Genomic DNA, 22864 nt, shown 5'->3' with positions numbered 1-22864 from the left:
AGCTGAACCCACGCCTGGGAAGGCTCTGCACTCGTTAGGCTCTGAGCGGCCCGGGGCAGCCGTTGTTATGGACATGAATTAACCTGGCTGCGAACCGGAGGACTTTGTTTACCTGTAAGTTTTGCTGAATAAAAGCTGCTTATGTTGGACTTGCTTGGGTCACTGCCTCAGTTACTGCACGGTGTGAACACCGCCGCCTTACAATGCCTACCAGCCTATGTGACCACAGCGCTGGCCAACCAGAGACTTTGCTAAAAGGACTGTTTTCTTTGTTTTTGCCTGCACTAAAGGCTGTTTGTTTACATTTTGCTTTTGACCGGTTTATGAAGCAAATTAACCGTTATGGACATTTAAAGGAATACGCTTCTGTTTGCCTCCCATCGCACCCAAGTGAGTACGATCCCTACAATTGGTGTTAGACGTGCGGGCAGCGTTCCCAGCAGATACGTGTGACTGCTACAAAGGGGACTGCATGTCCTGGGTAAAGTCTGCAACAAGGCAGCAAGCATTGCCAGACAAGATGGAGGACCTGCTGAAACACCTGGTCCAGTCGCAGAAGCAGCAACAGGAGACCATCTGGCAGATCCAGCAGCACCAGTAGGAACAGCGGCAGATGCAGCTTCTGGCAACCACCATCCAGAGCAGGACAAGCACCCCAACCCCAAGTCTGGCTGATGATGCCCATGTCTGGAAGGCGGTAAGACGGGCCTTGCAGAAAATGACACCGGGGGATGACGTTGAGGCCTTCCTGACAGTGTTTGAAAGGGTCACCGAGAGGGAAAAACTTCTACCAGAGCAGTGGGCAGAGGTGCTGGCGCCATACTTGACAGGGGAGCCACAGAAGGCGTACTATGATTTAGCTTTGCAGGACGTCAAAGAGTATGGCAAGCTAAAAACCAAGATTCTGGCGCGCTTGAGGGTGACAATGACTATCAGGGCACAACGAGTCCACCGCTGGATGTATCACTGCAACAGACCCCCTCACTCCCAGATGTTTGACCTTTTGCACCTGGTCCAAAAGTGGCTGCAGCCAGAATCCTCTACACCTGCGTAGATGGTAGAGCGAGTTGTGACCGGTTTGTACATTCATTGTCAAGGCCAATACAGACCTTGGGTGATCCCCGGAATCCCGATGAACTGATTGGACTGGTCGAGAGATGCCAGGGAGTTGAGGGTTCCTTGGGAAGGCAGCCCACTCCATACTGGGGGTCCCAACAGGGTGCAAAGGCCCAAAAGGGGTTGGGGTGTCCAAGGTCCAAAGGGACGCGGGAGGTAATGCCCAAGGTCCCTACAGGTGATGCGATTTGCTGGAGGTGCCAGAGCCCAGGCCATATAGCCGCCATTTGTCCCCTGACCCCCGAGCAGATGGACAGCAGCATAGGACGCTGCTGTTCATATTATGCGTATCCGGCCTGCAGTGTGAACTGTCCACCCAGCGAGGGGCCACAAGCGTGTCCCGTGAAGGTGAATGAGCGGCAGGAAACAGCACTGCTAGACTCCGGGAGTCTGGTGACCCTTGTGAGGGCCACCCTTCCTTATCAACTGATCCTGGGGAAAAAGGTTGGTGTACGGTGCATTCATGGTGATGCTAAGGACTACCCCATGGCCAGAGTGGACATTGAAACGGCCCATGGTACTGAGGCCCACGAGGTCGGCGTTGTTCAGTACTTGTTGCACCCTATTATTATAGGCCGGGACTTTTGTTTATTTTGGGATCTGTGGGGGAAGGGTTCCTGGTTCGCTAGCTCAGATGAGAAACCAGTTAACCCTGATGAGGAATCACCACACCGAGTCAGACGGATTTCCCTTTTGTGTCCTGGTGGGGAATGAGGAGGTAGTGTCCCCTGAGTCTGACATTCCGGAGTTAGGGGTGACCAGTGAGAATTTTGGGTCTGCCCAACATAGGGACCTAACTCCGAGGGAAGCCTATAAAGGGAACCTGTCATGTCCTATCTACTATCTGCACTGCCCCCATTGCTTTGTTAGTGATGCAATGTGCATCACAAACAAGCTTTTTTTCATTAAAATTAGTGGTGTTCTAATGATTTTAGAATATTTTATTACTTATATCCTACCTTCTCATTTTCAGTCATAGGGGTGTGATCCTCATATTCAGTCAGGGGCAGGCGCAGCATTCACTCACTGCTGGTGCCACCCACATAGTTGAAATTTGCTCCCAGCGAGCGCTGATATTTGTGGGGCGCATGCGCAGTTTTACATGTCCGGCTTCGGGTCCCCGCGCGTGCGCAGTGAGGCTGTGTACTTCGCAGCTTCACTGCGCATGCGCTAAGACCCGCTGATCCCCGCGTGTGCACAGTGAGGCTGTGTAGTTCACAGCTTCACTGCGCATGGTCTATGACCTGCGGCTCCCCGCGCGTGTGAACTACACAGTGTCACTGCGCGCGCAGGACTTTTTTCTTTGTTTTTACCTGCACTAAAGGCTGTTTGTTTGCATTTTGCTTTTGACCGGTTTATGAAGCAAATAAACCGTTATGGTCATTTAAAGGAACACGCCTCCTGTTTACCTCCCATCGCACCCAAGTGAGTATGATCCCTAAAACACTATGAATTTCAATGAATAAAATAAAAAGTTTTACTGAAATTTTTCCCACAATGTGATCAGCTCATCCTACTTTGTACCATCCTGGCTGCAGATCAGATACCATTTTCAACATAACAGTTTTTGTTCACCTCTGGCTTGTTCTAAAGATTTATTTGAAGTTTAAATTACATTTTATTGGTCCTAAAATACAGAAATACTGGTATCATGTGTATTTGATATGGTGGAGCCAGAACTTTGTGTAACCTTTTTATTCATTTTTTGTATAGCTAATTGGGTAGGATCTTCCTGTGTGACGTCCGTGCTGTAGTGTGCTTCTGCTATATTCCTTCCCATAGATTCTTACATGTCATAGAGACTATTGCAATATTCCTCTCCTCCCCTCTCACAACATCCCTGTCTAGTATTTATGGCTTTATACCAGATGCATTTTCTAGTGACTAAGGAAGTTTCTGGACCATTGTAGAGAGTAATGGGAACAGGTTGTTGAAAGATGAGTAAGATGCCTTTGTTCCTTAAAGGCCACCTGTGAACACATTTTCCATATGGAAGTAGTGTTATGATTGAATAGGTGCTTGTTCTTAAATTAAAATAATAAGTATTTTTTAGACTTCTGCTACATCAGTCACGAGAAATCTGGTGTTGAACTGGTATGCAAATAAAGCTAGAAGGCCTCCACCTCTGAGCGAAGTCCTCTCATGGATCTTTGGTGCATGACTGACGGCAGATGTCTCTGGTACCTGGTGGGATGAGGGCTGGGCCTTGGCTCTTGACTGGCGCAGTCTGCACTCCAGGTCTTTGCAGGCACAGGTCAGGTTTTCGGGCCTTGACAGGCGTTGTCTGGATTCCTGAACTGCCTGGCATGGATCGGATCTTGAAGTCTTGACTGACGCCGCCCGGCTTCTGCTTCCAGGCACGCCACAACCCACTGCCTCAGGTCATCTGCCACGGCCTGTCACCTCAGCCTCTTCCTTGATGCACATCCTGCCCGTTCCTTCAGTTGGCACCAAAACTCCTCTCGTTTTGGTGCGCTGGCCTTTTATATCGGGAAGCTGTGTCATAAGGTCACCTGACCCGGTTCTCTATTTAAACTTTTCCTCCCTGAAACTTCGGGTTGGTTACACAGGGTCTCATTTGGACAGTTGATGGCAGTCTTCTTACAAAAATGCCGCACAGCACTGGGGATTCTGGTCTCTTATGTTGGACCTTCTTCCAAATAAACTTGGCTTCATCCCTCCCTGCCGTTAGTGCACTTCAGGCCTGATTTGTTTATGGTTCTACACTAAATTTTTCATGAGAGGCACATCTGAACCTCTATTTCTATTGGGGGCTAAGCACTTACAAAGCCATATCAATGTTTCCAGGTGTAAAAATGTGCTGTCAGGTTTTATAATGTTCTATCTTCAGGAGTACATGGTTCCTCTGCCTTCTGCTTGGTGGAGAATGGTGCACTACTGAAGACTGACAGTTTACACCAGCCACTGTCCGAACTGTTTGCTTTTCAATGGTGCTAGCAGAGGCTACTTGAAGGAGTGCAGGCGACACTAAAGATGGCCAAATCCACCGATCCGGAGCGCTTCAGAACTGCTCTTCTATGTTCTACACCAAAGAGCCTGGAAGCGCGTACTATTTGCCTAGGAAATCGACCACTTCTTATAAACTGTAGAAATGATGGATAACCTAGGTAACGAGCAGTAAAGTATAAAGTTAAAAATCCCTCCGCTCGAGAACAGGGAGGATTTTAATTAGAGGTAAATTGCACAGTTGATTGTTTTTACAAGCTCTTTGCAATTTTATGCATAAAAGAAGTTGAGACAACACCCTTAAAACATATTAAGTGTGTCATATCTATTTAGAGGTACTACTGATTTATGCAAGCAATAATAATAGAAAGAAGGAAGAGAAAAGATCTGAGGAGTTTACTTGAGGTGTGTTCTGTATGATGCATTGATATATATAATATATTCTGTAGGTATAATAAAACAGTTGCTGTATACTGATCACTCATCGCAGCATGAATTTCTTTTGTTAAGAATAGAGGCATTACAATACTATTATTCACCAAACAGCATTTTGGCCTAAAATTGTTGGAAATGTTGCAAATTTTGTGTGTAAATTGAAGTTGTGAACATTTTTTTTTTAAACTTTAGGTGTATTTACACAGGTCCCAGCCAGCTCTGCCAATTTTTTGAGTTTGGCCATCAACTTGACCATAATTTATTCCACGAAAGTGAGGTAAATTTTGGAGTATATTACTTGTTGTGGCACGCACATGCACTAAATTCATTAATAGCCACATGCATGAATATGGTGCACCTTACTGCAGCACACTCTTCAGGAAGACTGTACGAAGCATCAATTCTTACAATATAGAGATAGGTGTCCATCAGAACCAACTCTAATTTAAATAGTAATAAAAATCACCAAAAAGAGGTAATTAATGCAATAGATTCATCTTTATTGAAAAAGTTATAAAAACACATTACATTTAAAAAATGGGAAAACCACCAGGTGGCACCAGGAGACATCCATTAGGTTTGCATTCATATTTTCAGTTCCATCTTCAGGGGAAAAACAATCCCTATTTCATTATCAGGAAAAAGTACACTGTGTGCAGAATTATTAAGCAAGTTGTATTTAAGAGGATTATTTTTATTATTGATCAACAACTATGTTCTCAATCAACCCAAAAGACTCCTAAATATCCAAGCTTAATATTTTTGGAAGTTGGAGTGGTTTGTTTTTTAGATTTGGCTATCTTAGGAGGATATCTGTTTGTGCAGGTAACTATTACTGTGCAGAATTATTAGGCAACTTAATAAAAACCAAATATAATCCCATCTCACTTGTTTATTTTCACCAGGTAAACCAATATCAGTGCACAAAATTTAGAAATAAACATTTCTGACATACAAAAACAAAAACCCAAAAAATTGGTGATCAATATAGCCACCTTTCTTTATGATGACACTCAACAGCCTTCCATCCATAGATTCTGTCAGTTGCTTGATCTGTTTTCGATCAACATTGCGTGCAGCAGCCACCACAGCCTCCAAGACACTGTTCCGAGAGGTGTACTGTTTTCCCTCCCTGTAGATCTCACATTTTATGATGGACCACAGGTTCTCTATGGGCTTCAGATCAGGTGAACAAGGGGGCCATGTCATTATTTTTTCTTCTTTTAGACCTTTACTGGCCAGCCACGCTGTGGAGTAGTTGGATGCATGTGATGGAGCATTGTCCTGCATGAAAATCATGTTTTTCTTGAACGATACCGACTTCTTCCTGTATCACTTCTAGAAGAAGTTGTCTTCCAGAAACTGGCAGTAGGTCTGGGAGTTGAGCTTCACTCCATCCTCAACCCGAAAAGGTCCCACAAGTTCATTTTTGATGATACCAGCCCATACCAGTACCCCACCTCCACCTTGCTGGTGTCTGAGTCGGAGTGGAGCTCTCTGCCCTTTACTGATCCAGCCTCTGGCCCATCCATCTGGCCCATCAAGAGTCACTCTCATTTCATCAGTCCATAAAACCTTTGAAAAATCAGTCTTAACATACTTCTTGGCCCATTCTTGACGTTTTATCTTATGTTTCTTGTTCAAAGGTGGTCGTTTTTCAGCCTTCCTTACCTTGGCCATGTCCCCGAGTATCACACACCTTGTGCTTTTTGATGCTCCAGTAATGTCGCAGCTCTGAAATATGGCAAAACTGGTGGCGAATGGCATCTTGGCAGCTTAACGCTTGATTTTCCTCAATTCATGGGTAGTTATTTTGCGCCTCTTTTGGCCAACACGCTTCTTGCGACCCTGTTGGCAATTTGCCATGAAACGCTTGATTGTTCGGTGATCACGCTTCAAAAGTTTGGAAATTTCAAGACTGCTGCATCCCTCTGCAAGACATCTCACAATTTTGGAGTTTTCAGAGCCCGTCAAATCTCTCTTCTGACCCATTTTGCCAAAGGAAAGGAAGTTGCCTAATAATTAAGCACACCTTATATAGGGTGTTGATGTCATTAGTCAACACCCCTCCTCATTACAGAGATGCACATCACCAGATTTACTTAAGTGGTAGTTGGCTCTCAAGCCTATGCAGCTTGGAGTAGGATAACATGTATAAAAAGTATCATGTGATCAAAATACTAATTTGCCTAATAATTCTGCACACAGTGTATAGGCATACTAACAGTTGTAATATATGCAATCTTCTCCATCCCTTGTTTTTCTGAAAGCAGACCCTGGAGACCGCACCTCAGTTTAGAAATACGTAAATGTAACGCTATAGACACATTCCATGCTTCGATGTTCAGGATGCAAACTATTGCAGTATATTTTACACTTTGTAAGAATTCAAGTGCATTTCAAGCACAGCCGCAAGTCTAGCAATATTAAAAGGAAACTATTTTTAAAAGGTTGTGTGAAGGATCCACACCTTGCCACCCGCCTGACGTCACAACTATGTCAGACGGATCAAGTTATACGAATCTGCACTTTGCACCAAAGTGATGTTCTGCACCCCCTCGGGGACACGTAAGGTCAGATTGGTACAGTTCTACATAGACGCCCCCTGTCCGCATGGTTACAGGAAGGTACTGGGAGTGAGAAGAGGGGGCCCACTCAGTCACTGACGTGGCACCACACTCGCTCACACCCCTGACAGGCTGCGAGGCCCCTCTCATTGACCCCAGTGAAACAGAACCTTTTCCGCCTGGTAGAGCTGCCACCAGTTCCTATTAGATATAAGCCTCCGGTCCGTTAACGGGAATTATATCAGGCCAGAAACCAGCCCCGGTAGCATGAGAATTAATCCGAACAACAGACGTGTGGATTCGTGGATCAAGACAAAAGAGCAGCCTAAGGTTAAATAATACATGTAATCGCCTTAAGGGCAAACTAGACAATACACTATACACATAAGGGTTATACATACATAATGGACAGAGATGCAAACACAATAGTAGTGGTACAAAAGTATGCCGATATTAAGAGTCAGTTACCAGTCAGATGAAAGGCCTGGCTTGCGGGGTGAGGGCTGTCACATGGGAGGCTTGTGGTTCCCTCGGTTCCGTGACTTCTCCCACGCGTTGTATCGTTGCGACCTCCCAGAGAAAAAAGCACTAGGCCAAGAGCTGCAGGAGCTTTTAACCCCTCTGGATCACCCCCCTCCTGCCCCCTGGGCTGGACCTAAATCTTCACCCCTGGCCTCAATCAGCTATTAACTCCAGAAACCACAATGTGTCACAATTTCTTAATGGACAGTCCTAGAGAGCTGGTTCTGCTGTCATCAGATCCAGCTGGGCCCCTGCTAAGTGTGGAGACCAAACACAGCGGTCCTATAGATTTCCGAATAGCAGCGCTATGTATCTCTCCATCCCTATGCGCTAGACTGGGTTGAGACCCAGTCAGACATTCACCATGTCCTTGGGGTTTCGGAAATATATTCTATGTATGGCTAGGACATATTGCACAGAACCCAATCAAAACAATGGCTAACTATATAATAAAGCCATGTCAAGCCTTCTGGCTAATGGAGGAGATACCAGAAACACATAGGAATAGGGTTTAGTCATGGAACAGTAGAATAGTGGCAAAGAGAGTGAAAGAAATATGGCATTTGTTTATATTTAAGATGTAATTGATTTGTAAAATTACAGAATCTTTGTATCATATATAAAATCAGAATACAAACAGAACAATTTTCTTCCAGTTAGATCTGAAGTCACCTATAGTTTACATAATTTTAGCTCTGACACCAGTTCCATTACATCACAGACATCAATATTTGAATAAAATTTCCCTGCTTAAGTATCTTCAGTCCAGAAAGTGGAGACCATGTCCACCTAATATGACAGTGGAAGCACGAAGATCGTTGTTTATGTGGGAACATTTTGACCATCTAGAACACATCTAAATACGACTGGTCTGATCTGTCGGTTTACAAACCCATTGTGTTAAAAATAAAAATGAAAAGTAGTAACATTTTATGTTTGAACCAGTTTTTCTCATCTCAGTAAAAGAAGTAACTCAAAGTAATAATGATGATTGTTAAACAAGACAACAAAAAAAGAAAAGCTTATCAGGCCCAATAAATTCTCAAAATGGACCACTTAGGCTTATGATCTCATTCAGAGACTTTTTTCTCATATTAAAAAAAAATGAAAAAAGGATTTATTTTTTAGTCCGTGTGTTCATTCTTCTTATTAGTAGGATTTCCAAGTTTCCAAGCTTCTCCTACCCTGCAGACAGTAAGAAATGAACAATACTCAGATCACACATGAATGGCATCGGAGTGCTATCCATTTTTTTATGGACCCATTAACAACTTGCATTGGCATTTGATCTGGTAAATATTGGATAAAAAAAGGGCACATCTCCATTTTTTGTGGGCAATCAGTGTGCAATAAAACCCCAAAACAGACTTGTGAACATGCCCATAGATTATAATGGGTATGTGTTCTATCCATCATATACACGGATAGAACTAGTAATACTAAGGCTATGTGCACATGGTGCATTTTCGTTGCAATTTTTCCGAGCAGAAATGGGCCAAAAACGCTAGGTAATCCGTGTGCCAGCTAATGCAATGACAATCCGCAAGTGCCGTGCACAGGATCAGGAATTTTCCTGTCAGGATTGTCATTGCGTTTAAATCTGAAGCATGTCAATTCTTTGTGCATTTCTGCAGTGTTTTTTACTCATTGACTTCAATTAAGTCAATCAAATCCGCAGCAAAAACGCAGGTATAAAAATATTTGCGTATTTGCAGCGGATGTTTGCTGCGTATTTGACTGACTCAATTCAAGTCGAGTCAAAAATGCCGCAAATACGCACAAAGAATTGCCCATGGGAGACTACTCCTCCCATTATCCTACGGCTGCTCCCACTGACAATAGCAGGAGCAGGCACAGCTGAGGGGAGTAGTCTGCTGCAGACTAGTCCGCTGCAGATTTTGACTGATTGAAATGTCATTAAATGCGGTGGATCCGCATGTACCGACAAAACACAGCGTTTTGGAAGCAGCGAAAATACGCTGCATCCAAAGTGCTGATAGTTGCTGATCGTGATGACGTAGCAGCTAACCAAACAGATGTTGGTCTAATGGCCCCTTCCTAGGCTAAAAATAGCAGCTCCCAGCTGCCCCAGAAATGACATGAATGGGAATTAGGGCTAATGGGATTAGGGTTTTGGGATTACACCAAGCCTACACCAAGCTCTTTGTTTAGTGATGAAGAGGTGTCAACCAGACACCCTCATTACTAAACCTGAAAGTAAAGAGTTAAATAAACACAGACACAGTGTAAAACTTTATTTGAAATACAACAGACACTTTTTTAATAATTTAAATTAACCCAATATACTCACCCCAGGTCCGATGGTAATCCAATGGTTAATGTGATGTCCCACGTTTCTTTTTTCAAATATCTTTATTTAGCTCCAAAAAGCATTCATTGCTGTACAAAAACTCATCAACAACGCACCAAAATTGCGGCAAAATGAGCGTTTTTGCTGCCAAGAGATGCAGAAACCTTGCAGAAATTTCTGCAATCAAATCCTGAACGTGCGCACATACCCTAAAACAGGCATCTGAATGAAGCCTTATACACTGTATGTGCAGTCTGTGACATGTATTAGGCCAGGATTTTGTAGTCTTTAAAAAAAATAAACATTAAAAAAGAAGAAGATTCTTGAAGTCATTTGCACTACATATATTAAAGGAGTTGTCTGGCCTTAAGATACAAGTTTGCAGTCACTCTATGTGACTACATTCTTGTGAATCCTCACATCGCATGCACTGTGCGCCATAAGGATTCTCCGGTACCAAAGAGCATGACAATGACCCGAAACATACAGCCAGGGCAACTAAGGAGATGCTCTGTAAGAAGCATTTCAAGGGCCTGGCTTGACCTAGCCAGTCTCCAGACCTGAACCCAATAGAAAATCTTTGGAGGGAGCTGAAACTTAATGTTGTTCAGTGACAGCCCCGAAACCTGAAAGATCTGGAGAAGATCTGTATGGAGGGGGCCAAAGTCTCTGAAGTGTATGCAAACTTGGTCAAGAACTACAGGAAACGTCTGACCTCTGTAATTGCAAACACAGGTTTCTGTACCAAATATTAAGTTCTGTTTTTCTATTTTAACAAATACTCATTTCATGCAATAATTAATTTACATTTTATGTAAAAATCATACAATATGATTTTCTGGATTTTTTTTCACGCTTCTGTCTCTCACAGGTGAAGTGTACCTACGATAGAAATTACAGACTTCTCCATTCTTTGTAGGTGGGAAAACTTGCAAAATAAGCAGTGCATCAAATACTTATTTTCTCCACTGTACATACAATGGGAATCCATAGTATTACCATATGCATGAAGCCAAATTTAGGTTACTAGTGGTCTGATAGTGGCTTCAATCAGGGCGCATAAACACAACTAAATAATACATTTAAGAAGAGAAAGTACATAACTCAGAAATACAGGAAAAAAAATGTGTAAAGCTAATGACTGGTAGCGAGTGCCATCAAAATCCTAAAATATTTACAGTAAATTATTAGAATAAGTATTTCCGTCTCTAACTATAAAATCATTTTCTTTCCTCAGATCACTTCCCCTGCAGAGAGATGAGCTGGTCTTTTCTACGAGACATATTAAGTGGCGTTAACAAATATTCTACTGGTATTGGAAGAATCTGGCTGTCCGTGGTCTTCATCTTCCGGCTCCTAGTCTATGTTGTTGCAGCAGAAAATGTTTGGAAAGATGAACAGAAGGAGTTTGAGTGCAACATCAAACAACCCGGATGTGAAAATGTCTGCTTTGACCATTTTTTTCCTATTTCTCAAGTTCGACTTTGGGCTTTACAGCTGATAATGGTGTCTACACCGTCTCTTCTTGTAGTACTTCACGTGGCCTATCGTGAAAGTCGAGAAAAGAGACATAACAAAAAGCTGTATGAAAACACTGGAAGCATGGATGGCGGTCTGTTTTGTACATATGTTATTAGCCTCTTGTTCAAAACGGTGTTTGAATTTGGTTTTCTTATACTTTTTTATAAATTATATGGTGGGTTTAGTGTTCCACGACTAGTGAAGTGCGACATCGACCCTTGCCCAAACCTTGTAGATTGCTATATCTCTAAGCCTACAGAGAAGAAGATTTTCCTGTACTTTGTAGTAATTACATCAGGACTTTGTATCGTACTCAACCTCTGTGAGCTTGTGTACCTCGTCTCCAAATATTTTTCTAAATGTTGTCTAAAACGGTATGCAGAAAAACTGAGCTCAGCACAGTGTGGCTGTAGAAACCAACACCAAAGCATGGATCAGGGTATGACATTACAGCAATCCACCAGCAATTCTACCGAATGAACTACAAACTCTTAAGTCGTCATCACCCGATTTTATACATAACATTATTATTTTTTTTTTTAAATATAGCTCTATAATATATATAATATTGTGTGGATGCAAACATTCTAAAAGTTATTTTCTGATCATTCTTTCTGAAGAATAATTACATTTCACATTTTTTGTAGTATAATAAATATTACATCTTAATTTAATTACTTGAATGGTCTCCAATAACATCATATGCTCAAAATGTTTCTAAGAGAAGAGATTTGTGGCTGTAAACACGTTTTTTCTTTGTACTGCATGAATCAAGTCAGAAGGTTCAGTATGTTACTACATGAAGCCATGATGTCATCACTGTACAGGCTTACATACCAGAGCCATGATGTCATCACTGTACAGGCTTACATACCAGAGCCATGATGTCATCACTGTACAGGCTTACATACCAGAGCCATGATGTCATCACTGTACAGGCTTACATACCAGAGCCATGATGTCATCACTGTACAGGCTTACATACCAGAGCCATGATGTCATCACTGTACATGCTTACATACCAGAGCCATGATGTCATCACTGTACAGGCTTACATACCAGAGCCATGATGTCATCACTGTACAGGCTTATAAACTAGAGTCATGATGTCAGGCTTACATACCAGAGCCATGATGTCATCACTGTACAGGCTTACATACCAGAGCCATGATGTCATCACTGTACAGGCTTATAAACTAGAGTCATGATGTCAGGCTTACATACCAAGGCCATGATGTCATCACTGTACAGGCTTACATACCAGAGCCATGATGTCATCACTGTACAGGCTTACATACCAGAGGCATGATGTCATCACTGTACAGGCTTACATACCAGAGCCATGATGTCATCACTGTACAGGCTTACATACCGGAGCCATGATGTCATCACTGTACAGGATTATAAACTAGAATCATGATGTCAGGCTTACATACCAGAGCCATGATGTCATCACTGTACAGGCTTACATACCAGAGCCATGATGTCATCACTGTACAGGCTTACATACCAGAGCCATGATGTCATCACTGTACAGGCTTACATACCAGAGCCATGATGTCATCACTGTACAGGCTTACATACCAGAGCCATGATGTCATCACTGTACAGGATTATATACCAGAGCCATGATGTCATCACTGTACAGGCTTATAAACTAGAGCCATGATGCCATCACTGTACAGGCTTACATACCCGAGCCATGATGCCATCACTGTACAGGCTTACATACCAGAGCCATGATGTCATCACTGTACAGGCTTACATACCAGAGCCATGATGTCATCACTGTACAGGCTTACATACCAGAGCCATGATGTCATCACTGTACAGGCTTACATATCAGAGCCATGATGTCATCACTGTACAGGCTTACATACCGGAGCCATGATATCATCACTGTACAGGCTTACATACCAGAGCCATGTCATCACTGTACAGGCTTACATACGCGAGCCATGATGTCATAACTGTACAGGCTTATAAACTAGAGCCATGATGTCATCACTGTACAGGATTATATACCAGAGCCATGATGTCATCACTGTACAGGCTTATAAACTAGAGCCATGATGCCATCACTGTACAGGCTTACATACCCGAGCCATGATGTCATCACTGTACAGGCTTACATACCGGAGCCATGATATCATCACTGTACAGGCTTACATACCGGAACCATGATATCATCACTGTACAGGCTTACATACCAGAGCCATGATGTCATCACTGTACAGGCTTACTTACCCGAGCCATGATGTCATAACTGTATAGGTAATACATACCTGGAAAGCCATATGTCACTGCAAAAACAGAATTCACTATTGTGGCAATGTTTTTTTTAATTACAAGCTAAAGACAAATAGATTAACCTTAAAGATCCAATGATCAAATGGATCCAAATCTTAAAATTAATTCAATGCATTTTTTTAAATTATATATGTACACTGTATAGAGGAAATTGAATGTGTGGTGAGCTTTAGTTACAGGGGTGAGGCTGAGCATGCCTAGTAGACACAGCAGTAAGAAAATATTTGATCACAAGAGACCTGCAGCCTTTGGGCTTTTATATGAATAACACTACCTTTTTTTAATGGGGGTAATGTGATCTACCACCTGGAAATACTTATAAGTCAACAAAAAGATGAACTGAAGGGAGAGGGCGAGTCTTGAGAAAGCCAGGGAACTGGAAGTAATGAAGTGCAACCAACCAAGACTTCACAATGAGTAGCAACAAGATTTTATACTGTAAATAATTATAAAAAGTAATGGTGAGTGTCATAAAAATATTAAGGAAATATTAAGAATTTCTCTCTCCCAGACCCCTCTTCATCCCTCCTCCCCTATAGTATTTGTCAGAGGAGAAGAGCTGACACTTTGGCCAGTGGCTCCTACGCAAATTAACACACACCGGAGAAGTAACTTGTAGACAAATGTCCGTATTAAGAGAGGTGGCAAACCCAATTAGCAGGCTAGTGTGCTTCCCAGTGACACAGGCTTGCGAAAAATTTACATCTAGCTGAGGAAGATTAATGTAGAGCTTCCAAAGAATTCAACAGAAATCGGCAGTTGGGATGGCGTGGACATGAAATATGGAATATCTGGAGTTCTCTACTTACGATAATAATGGGGCCCATATTTTTAATGGCAGGGACAGCTAAGGAACCATATGCATCTTTTTCCGTAGCTGCAAGCCCCTCCGGTAAGCTGTGGCACAAAAGTACCAGAATAACGGACTGCAGCCAGGTTATGTGTGGTCTCTGTAGAAAGGTAAATTCATAATAGAAAATATGGCATCAATTTTGGGGTTCTGCGATCAACCAACGATAAGCTATCGCAGAAGCCAGCTATTTTAATAAAAATGTGAAGGCTGGAGTCCAATCCACGTGATGTCATCCCAGGGGGTGTGTGGGCAGGTCTCCCCTTTCGGCATAAAAGACTCCACTGAGGATGGGTCAGCTTCTTTGCCGGGGGGGGGGGGGGAGGGTGTATAGAGACTATAAGCAAAGGATCATGTTCGATAACTGTCAAATCAAAGTGGGGATGCCCCCTTCTCCAGCTATACTGAATCGTCTCTGCGATCTTATAGTAATTTCTCCTTTAATCCTGTTTTGTGTAACCGCATAAGTATTGTATTGTCTCCTTTTGTAAAACCTTTTGTATATTTTTCCTAAACACTGTCTCCCTTTTGGATTAAATATAAAATTTAATAGTCCTGTTTCTTTTGCTCTGTAATCGTTCCATCCCCTGGAGCCATATACGCTACCAGAATGCAGGCGTCCGACCAGGCCTGTATTATATTTCAAATTGGGTCGGTGGTGGCAGCGAATAATATTAATTGGGCTATCATGAAGCTGGCAGTAACCGTACAGGGGTGTATACGCATATTTCATGCATTAGAATGCGGAGGTGTGTATGCCATACGCTTTCTAACCGCTTGCCGAAAGCTACGTAGTGAGTAATCGGGATCGTGTGCACGAAAATCCCTGACCAATCTTGACAAAGTGATGTCAGCGGCGAGATATTGTGTGATCTCCCCGGTGTCGTCCCTGACAGTGACCATAGTCTTATTGTTTCCATGCAGTCTTCTTGGCTCCTGTCTGATATTCTCCATTAGATTATCTGACAAATCTTACTTAGGATGTGCTTCTGTGAAATGTTTGTTAAAAATAAGGCCAGCATCACATTTCTCCATTTCACAATCCTTGTATGGAGCAGGATTCTCACACCAGCCACAGGTCTCAGGAACTGAACTCAACAGCCTAATGGCAATATTTTAAAGGAACATGTCAGTAAGACCAACCCTCCTAAGCCGTCTACATGGGCGTGCAGGTCATAGAAAGTTTAATAAAACTACATCTTGATATCTGTAATCTGATTTCTTATTTCAGAGAAATTCAAATTTTTCTTAGTATGTAAGCAAGCTGTTAAGATCTATGGGCAGGACATATTTCTCCCCAAGAATCTTCCTCCAAAGATGAAACGAAAGGGGGCGTTACCAGTGTGAGACTGAAATGACTGACATGCCCATACAGACGACTTGGGGAGGGGGAGATCCTACTGACAGATTGCCTTTAAGGCTGTAAAGTTCAGGTCAAGATAAACGCAGGCAGTCAAAAAATCTATTGTTGATGCACATACAGTAGTGCTCAAAATAATAGCAGTGTGTTCAAAAACATGAGTAAAGCACAAAATCTTTATACTAGTTTTGATTCCCATGCATTGGGATCATTGCACACTGTATTTAATTAAAAAATGAAGAGAAATGTATATAATTTTAACTACTTTACAGAAAAAAAAACAAAAAACAAAAAAACACAAAATGAACATTGACCTGCTCTGAAAAATAGCAGTATCTACATTTGTCTTTACAAACTCACAATATGTACTCTTCTTTTTTGAGGGTTTAGCATTCCTGTGAATCACTAACCTAATATTTAGTTGTATACCCACAGTTTTTTTTAGAACTGCTTCACATCTATGTTGCATAGTGTCAACCAACTGTTATTCCAGCCCAGGATGCTCGGACAACATTCCACAATTGTTTGGCATTTGTTGGTTTTGCCTCAGAAACTGCATTTTTGATGTCACCCCACAAGTGTTCTATCAGATTAAGGTCCAGGGATTGGGCTGGCCACTCCATAACTCAATTTTGTAGGACTGGAACCAAGATTTTGCTCATTTACTGCAGTGTTTAGGGTCGTTGTCTTGTTGACACACCCATTTAAAGGGCATATCCTCTTCAGCGTAAGACAACACGACCTCTTCAAGTATTCTAATATATGCAAACTGGTCCATGATCCCTGGTATGTAGTAAATAGGTCCGGCACCATAGTAAGAGAAACATGCCCATATAATGATACTTGCACCACCATGGCTCACTGTCTTCAGAATGTACTGTGGCTTGAATGCAGAGTTTGGGCGTCATCTGATGAACTGTCATTGTACCCAAACAGAACAATTTTACTTTAATTTTAAAGTCCACAAAATGTTTCTCCATTTCTCTTTAGGCCAGTTGATGTGTTCTTTGGCAAATTGCATCTGCTTCAGTACATGTCTTTTTTTTTTATTTATTTTTTTTAACAGTGTGACTTTGCAGGGACTTCTTGCTAAGAGATTAGCTTCACACAGGCGTCTTCTGTCACAGTCCTCACAGGTAACTTGAGACGGTCTTTGAGCATCCTGGAGCTGATCACTGGCTGAGCCTTTGCTATTCTTCGATCCATTTGAATGGTAGTCTTCCATTTTCTTCCACGTCTCTCTTGTTTTGCTTCCCATTTTAAAGCATTGGGAGATCATTTTAGCTGAACAGCCTATCATTGTCTGCACTTCATTAAAAAATTGATTGCAGAGGGTAAAACTTATAACCAAAGTACGCTGTTCTCCTGAACAGTGTCTCAAACGACCCATATTTCTCAGGCTTTCAAGGAGAAATGCATGTACAACATGTATTGGCTTCACCCTTAAATAAGGGCCACCTGATTCACACCTGTTTCTTCACCGAATGACCTCACTAATTGAAGTCCACACTGCTATTATTTTGAACACACCCCCTTTTAATTAATTATTGAAGTACACGGACTCAAAAACATGCAGATCATCAATGCCTGTCTGACGCCCACTTCTGTGTTTCGGACAGCCCCCAAATTTAAGAAGCATCATTGTCAGAAGCTCCCTGTCATCTCCACCAGCTACAGGTACCTTTCCCTGCAACCAGAAAAAAATTAAAACCTGTCCACTTATAATGATCACATACAAGATAAAGATCCCCAATTCACATGAGGACTACAAGATCCCAGGCACTTTCAGCTGTATTACATCTAATGTAGTGTACTTAATTATATGCACCAAATGTCCATCTGGGGGTCTTTATGTAGGGGAGACAGGGCAAAAACTTAGGACAAGGATGAATTCTCATCGCCACACGATAAAATAAAAAAGAATAGATCTACCTGTGGCCAAACATTTTTATTTCCTTGATCACAGCATCACAGACATGAAATTATTGGTATTAAAAGTTAATTTCAAATCTCAGAGAGACAGAAAAGTTTGGGAAGATAAAGTCATGGTGACCCTTGACACCTTCAGAGCAGGAACGAATCTGTCGCATGGATTTATGTCATTCTACATCAACTAAGGAATGTGCTCCTCAAACCTGTGGGGTCATCACAACCCTGGACCAGACCTCAATCACTGGATAATAAAACTTTCACACTCCTTATCTATGAACTAATCCAATGTTTACAGCCAGAACTGTTTCTCTCTCCCACAGTAATAGCTCAACTTTACGTTACCTGTCTCAGCTATTGCATTATTTCTGTGTCCTATTGTGTATAAATATGTGGCTCTTCAGATTTTGTGTTATACTATGCCTGATGAAGAGGTCTGAGTAGTCTCGAAAGCTTGCAACTTACCATCTTTTCAGTTAGCCATTAATAAGTATCAACCACGGAGGACGCTCAAATCTAAATATTTTGGAAATAAACAGCCTGTAAAAAATCCTTTTATTTGAAATAAAAGACCACACGGTTTTAATCATTTATTTAAAAATAAAAAACAGTATACTCACCTAACACCTAATCCCCTGATGCCATTGTTCCCTGTAAAAAAAAAAAAAACAGAAAATAAAAAAGCAACCTTACACTTCCCTATCGCCTAATCCATTTGAAGCCATTGTCACCTGTAAAAAAACCAAAAACCCCCCAAAAAAAACATTTCCCTCACCTGTCCGACGTGAAGACATAATCCAGAATGCCCATCTGATTATTTGTAGAGCAATCACATCAGCAGTCAGTGATGCGACTGCTCTACATGACAGCAGGCTGACAATGACACAGGAATGTAAATGCTTGTCTCCGTGTATAGCGCTACCCTGCCGTGAGAGGTCACATGAGTTTAACAGCTGATGAGCTCCAGTGATCTCACTTACTGCACCACCGCTGCGTGAGAATTCTGTCACGCAGCGGCGGCGTCATAAGTGAGATCACCAGAGCTCATTAGCTGATGAACTCATGTGACCTCTCTCACGGCAGCTCAGCAATATACACTGTAGGAGTGATCACGCTTCTATCAGTGTAGCGCCGGCTGCTGGGTAGTGCAGTCACATTCAGATCATCTACAAATGATCTGATCACCGTGGGACATTCTGGATTACAGCAGACAGGTGAGGGATAAGGTGTTTTTTATTTTTTACAGGTGACATGGACATCATTGTGTGTTAGGAGAGTATGTGTTTATTTTTATTTCCAAATTTATTTAAACTTTTTTTTTTCTTCTGGGTCACAGGCACCAGCTGATGAGAGACTATGCCTCCCATCAGCGGCACCTGCGCTTGCTATGATCACAGGTAGCAGCCGTAGGCTGATGGGAGTAGTCTCTCATCAGCCAATGCCTGTGACCCGCGGTCAATTATTTTTGCACTTTTGCCACATTTTTGACCCACTGACTTCAATTGAGTCAGTCAAATACGCAGCAAAAGTCCACAGCAAATTTGCAAATATTTTTATACCTGCATTTTTTATGCAAATTTGACTGACTAAATCAAAGTCAATAGGTGAAAAACGCGGCAAAAATGCACAAAGAATTGACATGTTGCAGATTTAACCCCTTAGTAACCGGGTTAATTTTTTAAAATCTGACATGTGTCACTTTATGTAGTAACTCTGGAACGCTTCAACATATCCCATTGACTTTGAGATATGTCATGAAAAAACTACTTTATAATAAAAGTAAATTTAGGTTGATATGTTTGCATTTTTTTTAAATATCAGAAATTTGACAAAAATGTTAAGAAATTTGAAATTTTCAGACTTTGAATGATTATCCCTTTAATCCAGATTAAATTAATGTTTTTTGTGAAGCATGACTAACATTTCCCTCATGTCTGCCCTACATTAGCACCATTTGTAAAATGTTGTTATATTTTGTTAGCATTTTAGAAGGTTTAAAAATGTAATTTTTCAAGGAAGTTTACAAAACTTTTTTTAGGGACCTGTTCAGTTTTGAAGTGCCTTGGGGGTCCTATATATTGGAAACCACCCAAAAGTGATACCATCTTAAAAATCACACTCCTTAACGTTTTCAAAATTGCTTACAGGTAGTTTATTAAGCCTTCAGGTGCTTTTCAGGAATTAATGCAAAGTGGAAGGACAGAAATGAAAAAGTTTATTTTTACCACCTAAATTTTGATAAAGTCTGCCGGTTATAGCGGCCTGTTCAGAAGTTAAGGCCATTATTTGGCCATGAACTGCCACGACAAGCATCAGGACCACACAATCAAGATATCAGGGTGCCAATTGGGTTAAAGAGGGAGCACCCACATTCTATTTAGATTCTGTAGTCACTATTGACTGCAGCATCTAAGGGGTTAAACGGCCAAGGTCAGTGCCAACACTGATCATGGCTGATGCAGAAGAGTGTCCAGCTATAGTGTACAGCTGACAACTACAGGATTGTCACAGGTCAGGGGATGCAAGTCTCTTATATCGCAGGTCAGTAAAAAGAAGTATTGGTAGTCACTAAGGGGTTAAACGCACTGCAAATACTCAAAGGAAAATTACTGATCAGCACTTCAGGATTCTCATTTAATTAGCTGGCCGAAAGATTCCCTAGCGATTTTGGCCCAATTCCGTGGGGAAAAAATGCAGCGAAAATGCACAATGTGGAAACAGCTTTATAGAAGTGTTACCTTGTGTTGTGTCCAGGAGTTACCATACTGTACCAATATTTACTCTGTTTGATTTTATGTGTGCGTGCCTGTCTCTACAGTGCCACCCTCTTCCTTAAACCATACATTCAATAAAGGTTTTTTTAATTTTGCTACATTGATAGTATTTATGATGTTCTTTTGTTCACGTTTTTTATTATGATTTTCTGACCCTATGAAGCCAGAGCTGTCAGTCAAAGAAGAGGGCGTGGAGATAGAGAGAAACCGCACTAAAGGAGGAAGGGAGAGAGAGAGACGAGGAGTTATGTGGGTGGAGAAGGTATGTAAAAAAATACAAAAAAACGAGTAACCATTTTTTCACATTTTAATTTTTTTCCAACCAGAATGGACCACTAAAAAAAATATATAAAAATTGTTCTTTCCAGAGAAATGTTTTTATTTTGGTTAGTGTGCAGGTCTAGAAAAAGCAATTTGGACTTTTTTTTAAATTTAGTCATTTTAAGTTATTTGACTCATTATGCCCCCCCCCACATAAGGTTAAAATGCCTTCGAGGGTGGTGGTGGGGGAAGGAATTTCCAAATTTTAAAACATTTTAATATTGCAGATTTTCCCTGAAACTGGGGCTTGTATATTAGTCGCAGTTACAGAGCAAATTCAGCCTCCCGCTTAGCCAAGCTCATCAGGTTTTGCTCCCTCCCAGCACCCAACAAACATGATTGCTGGGTCCGGCGGATCAGTAAATCCGAACAAGGTACGTGTAAAGTGACTGTGACCACAGGACATAAGCTGCATGTATTGTATCTTCCTTCTATTAGGCAGAACTTCACCCAATACAGAGAATCCATCTTCTCCATCCTCCAACCTCGGATCACAGTGACAGTCGGAGAGCTGAGAACATCATTTGTGTTTGTATATTTGAACATGCAGCTAGAATCAAACCTGTTCCTCCCACAGGGCAAGAATAGCAGCTGTAATTTCTATTATAGAAAAATTAATCTTTGGAAACGTTAATTTAATTATATGTACATTATACGGTTTAATCAAGGAGTGTGCTTGCATGCAATAACAGGTTTCACTTCAAAAGTGTCATTTAGGGAAATAATGGTCAAAGGATATAAGATATTTATAAATTATCATCAATTTTTTTTCTAATAAACTACTGTGAGGCTTTATTTGAGCAGCACAGGGGAAACAGACCTATATCATATTTTTTATATGAATGCACTCTCAAAACAGACCTAAAGGCAGTGGAAAGATGACGAGGCATGACAAAAAAGCGCCTGCATCCATAAAACATTTAGCGTTCCTTTTAACAACCGGAATAAAAATATTGGAAATGGCTATAAAGGTTCCAAATATTGATAGAGGGGCCAAGGAAACACTTAACTGTGAAGGAAGCCTTTCTAACAGCCTGGATCCAGCATCTCTAATTGTAACACTCTTAAAAACAAAGCAAAATAAATGCTATTATATAGTGCTAACAGAACACAATAAACAACCGTATAAACAGAACAAACTCACGGTTGTACCAGTACCTGCTGACCGAGTTGGTCCGTTTTCTTATGGTATACTGCCACCTTGTTTTTACTAAACAAATTGCAATACTGGGAATATAGATATAAAATACATTGGATTTTCATTTCTATATCACATATCTGAGTGGAATTAATATGGAATTTTCAAAGCCCAAAGCTTTTTACAGTACATCTTTGTGCAAAGGAGAAATCTCTAACTAGGGAATTTACATACAGTGGGGAAAATAAGTATTTCCTGTATTTCTGAGCTATGTACTTTCTCTTCTTAAATGTATTATTTAGGTGTTTTTACACCCAGATTGAAGCCACTATGAGACCACTAGTAATCTAAATTTGGCTTCATGCATATGGTAATACTATGAATTCTCATTGTACGTACAGTAGGGAAAATAAGTATTTGATACACTGCCGATTTTGCAAGTTTTCCCTACTACAAAGAATGGAGAGGTCTGTAATTTTATTGAAGGTACACTTCAACAGTGAGAAAAAAATCTTAAAAACACACCAAGAAAAACACATTGCATGATTTTTACATATTTCATGCAATAAAATGCAAATTTATTAAATATTTGATACAATCGAAAAACAGAACTTAATATTTGGTACAGAAACCTGTGTTTGCAATTACAGAGGTCAGACGTTTCCTGTAGTTTTTAACCAAGTTTGCACACACTGCAGGGATTTTGGCCCACTCCTCCATACAGATCTTCTCCAGATCTTTCA

At 41.3% G+C, this 22864-nt stretch overlaps 1 protein-coding gene across 2 annotated transcripts in view; it reads left to right on the top strand.

The window, feature by feature from the left end:
- Positions 1-15151, top strand: part of GJB7 (gap junction protein beta 7) — a 28605-nt gene extending 13454 nt beyond the window's left edge. For both annotated transcript variants that reach the window (XM_073675678.1, XM_073675677.1), the window contains exon 2: positions 11156-15151. In XM_073675678.1, coding sequence (XP_073531779.1) covers positions 11176-11919 — 744 coding nt within the window. In that variant the 5' untranslated portion in view covers positions 11156-11175 and the 3' untranslated portion in view covers positions 11920-15151. The remainder of the gene's footprint in view (positions 1-11155) is intronic.
- Positions 15152-22864: the final 7713 nt, after the last annotated feature.

The sequence above is a fragment of the Phyllobates terribilis genome, unplaced genomic scaffold (assembly GCF_046119375.1).
Source record: "Phyllobates terribilis strain yellow unplaced genomic scaffold, ASM4611937v1 Scaffold_3__8_contigs__length_932513732, whole genome shotgun sequence".
Lineage (NCBI taxonomy): Eukaryota > Metazoa > Chordata > Amphibia > Anura > Dendrobatidae > Phyllobates > Phyllobates terribilis.
Note: the sequence above shows the minus strand (reverse complement) of the source record. Positions and strands in the feature narration are given on the sequence as shown.